This window comes from Crocuta crocuta, unplaced genomic scaffold, assembly GCF_008692635.1.
Source record: "Crocuta crocuta isolate KB4526 unplaced genomic scaffold, BGI_CrCroc_1.0 scaffold352, whole genome shotgun sequence".
Lineage (NCBI taxonomy): Eukaryota > Metazoa > Chordata > Mammalia > Carnivora > Hyaenidae > Crocuta > Crocuta crocuta.
This window is the reverse complement of record NW_027532169.1, coordinates 2,380,932-2,383,605: the sequence shown is the minus strand read 5'-3', so window position 1 is coordinate 2,383,605 and position 2,674 is coordinate 2,380,932. Positions and strand designations below refer to the sequence as shown.

General features: G+C 63.9%; 1 protein-coding gene across 1 annotated transcript in view; it reads left to right on the top strand.

Moving 5' to 3' along the window:
- Positions 1 to 2,433: 2,433 nt before the first annotated feature.
- Positions 2,434 to 2,674, top strand: part of CACNA1G (calcium voltage-gated channel subunit alpha1 G) — a 68,298-nt gene continuing 68,057 nt past the window's right edge. The window contains 2 exon segments of the mRNA XM_077776909.1: positions 2,434 to 2,507; positions 2,509 to 2,580. Coding sequence (XP_077633035.1) covers positions 2,434 to 2,507; positions 2,509 to 2,580 — 146 coding nt within the window.

Genomic DNA, 2,674 nt, shown 5'->3' with positions numbered 1-2,674 from the left:
TACTACGTGCCAAACACAGGACCAGGCTCTGGTGAGCAAAATGGACATAACTCTTGCCCTGGGGGAACGTAGAGCCTACAGGGGACACAATCGTTTCATTACTACAAACATACACCTATAATCCAAGTCTGGGTGAAGCCTTTGAGGTTCCAGATTCTCTCTGGCTTTGTACTGTGTCCTCAGCACCTTGGCCCCTAGTAAGCACTGCAATACTTGCTGAAAAAGGCCGTTCTGAGGAGGTGATGACTTGGGAGGTGGGAGTTAAAGATAGTTTCACTCCCCTCCCTTTTTTTTTTTTTTTTTTTTGCCTTCTCTATAGGTCCTGCCTCCCTTCTCCTCTTACCCACTCAGGCTAAGAGAGCATCTGAGGCAGAGTCCACTGGTGCCCCCACTCAGCGATCAGGATGCATTAGGGGGCAGGTCACCCCAGGTCCCGAGGCCAGGGAGATAAATGTGTGTCTGCCCACACCCCGTGTCTCCTTTCTGGGTATGTTCTAGAACAGAGCTCAGCCCAGAGACAGGGGTGGCGTAGATGATGGCTGGAGGTGTGGGGCCTGCTGACGGCCAGGAAGCTTGACCTTTGGGCTGGGCAAGCCTCTCTAGGTTCTTTGTACCCTCTGCAAAGAGGGGATGAATAAAGTCCCTACCTCCTGGTGCCAGCCCTGGGGCTTCTAGACGCTGTGGGGGAAGGGCAGGCCAACCCGGCAGACTGCGGACCTGCGGGAGGGATGAAGGTGTCAGACACGTGGAGTGAACCATAAATAGGCCCCTCTTCCCAGAAGACCGCTGAGAGTTCAAGCCTGGCGCGGCACACGCGGAATGAGAGCAGAGACTCCCGCCAGGAGGGAAAGGCACTTAAGGGATCTGCTCATTAGCATGCAATGCAAATGAGCTCGGCCTCATTTACACAACTCGGTGCCCGGATTTGGCGAAAGGGCAACCCGGGAGGCTGCGGCCCCTTGGCCCTCNGGAGGACCCGCCCCCGATAGCCGAGGTGTGCGAGGGCAGCCACGCGGAGCCCCTGCCCGGAGGCCGGCTTCCAAGCCGTACTAGAACTCGAGAGGGAGACATTGAGACACGGGGTCGGGGGGTCGGTGAGACCTTCCAGGCCGAGAGTCAGCAAAGCCTAGCTCCTTGCTTCCACTCCCTCCCACACACCCGAGGCCCCCGCAGGTCCCTTCGCAGGAGCTTCTCTCTGCTCCTCAGCTGGATCTTGGGGCCCTGGGCTCTGGGACCGGCTTGACTAGCTTGGGGCCACGTGTTCGAGCTCGAGGCCCCTGCGAGAGATCCACGGCCTCCAAAGGATCCCTAGGGGCAGAGGGGATGAGCTCAGGAGTGTTGACGTGAGATCAGGGTCGGCGAGTTATCGTTAGAAGGTCAGGGTCAAAGTCGCAGAAGTGGCCCTGGGAGAGGGGTCTAACAAGGAGGTTGGTGGAAACCACGCCTAGACCTTGCATGCCCCTGACTTTCTTAGGCTCCGCCTGTTTCTCCAAAACCGTCCCCCTCGGGCCTGAAGCCCCCACCCCCGGGACATCCTACGCCGCTCCTCTCCTCCCTCAGTCCCGCTCCCAGGCTCGGCTAGGGTCAGGCGATTAGTCAGGTGGACGCCCAGGGTTTCGCTCTGGGACCCTGGTCACAACCCACAGCCCCGGCCGCCAGCCTCTCTTCTGCTCCAGGCCTGCCCAGAGCTGAGCCCCGCCCTCGGGCTGTGGTCCAATTCAGGGGTCTTGGACAAAGGATGCCCGGGGGCCCGCAGTGCTATCCCGGGACCCGGCGCCGAATACTCTGATTCCCCGGGGCTCCCTCCAGGGGAGTCCCAGAGACCCCAGCGGCCAATAGGAAAATGGGTTCGGTCTGGGTAGCCGTCTAATTGGCTGTGGCCTTCGGGAGCGGACCCAGGGGCAAGGGGAGGGGAGAGGGGCGGGCCTGGGCTTCGGGGTGGGAACCGGATTCCAGCTGTGGTTCTCTCCCCCNNNNCAATGCTGACCCCTTAGATCCTGCTCCAGCTGCGCCGCAGGAAGAGGGGGCGCCCCTCCCCCGTACCCCCCTGCTCTCCGACCCCCTTCTCTCTCCCCCTCTCCCGGCCGCTTCGCCGAAGGTAGCGCCGAATCGGGCGACCGGAGCCTGGGCGCGAAGCGAAGAAGCCGGAACAAAGTGAGGGGGAGCCGGCCGGCTGGCCCGGGGGGCCCCAGGAGCCCTGGGGAAGCGGGACTCGCGCCGGGCGGGGCTTCCCTGCGACCCGGCGCCCCGCGGGCAGCATGCCCCTGCGGGCAGGGGGAGCTGGGCTGAACTGGCCCTCCCGGGGGCTCAGCCTGCGCCCTAGAGCCCCCCAGATGCGCCCCCGCCGGGGCCCCCCGGTTGCGTGAGGACACCTCCTCTGAGGGGCGCCGCTCGCCCCTCTCGAGACCGCCCGGGGCCCCGGCTGGCCAGAGGATGGACGAGGAGGAGGATGGAGCGGGCACCGAGGAGTCAGGACAGCCCCGGAGCTTCATGCGGCTCAACGACCTNCCCGGTGGTTTTCTTCTACTTGAGCCAGGACAGCCGCCCGCGGAGCTGGTGTCTCCGCACGGTCTGTAACCCATATCCTCCAGGGCACGACGGCCGGCCGGGTTGGGGGGTCCGCAGGGGGGCGGGCCGCGCCGCCGGAGGGGACCGAAAGCCAGGTGAGTGGGAG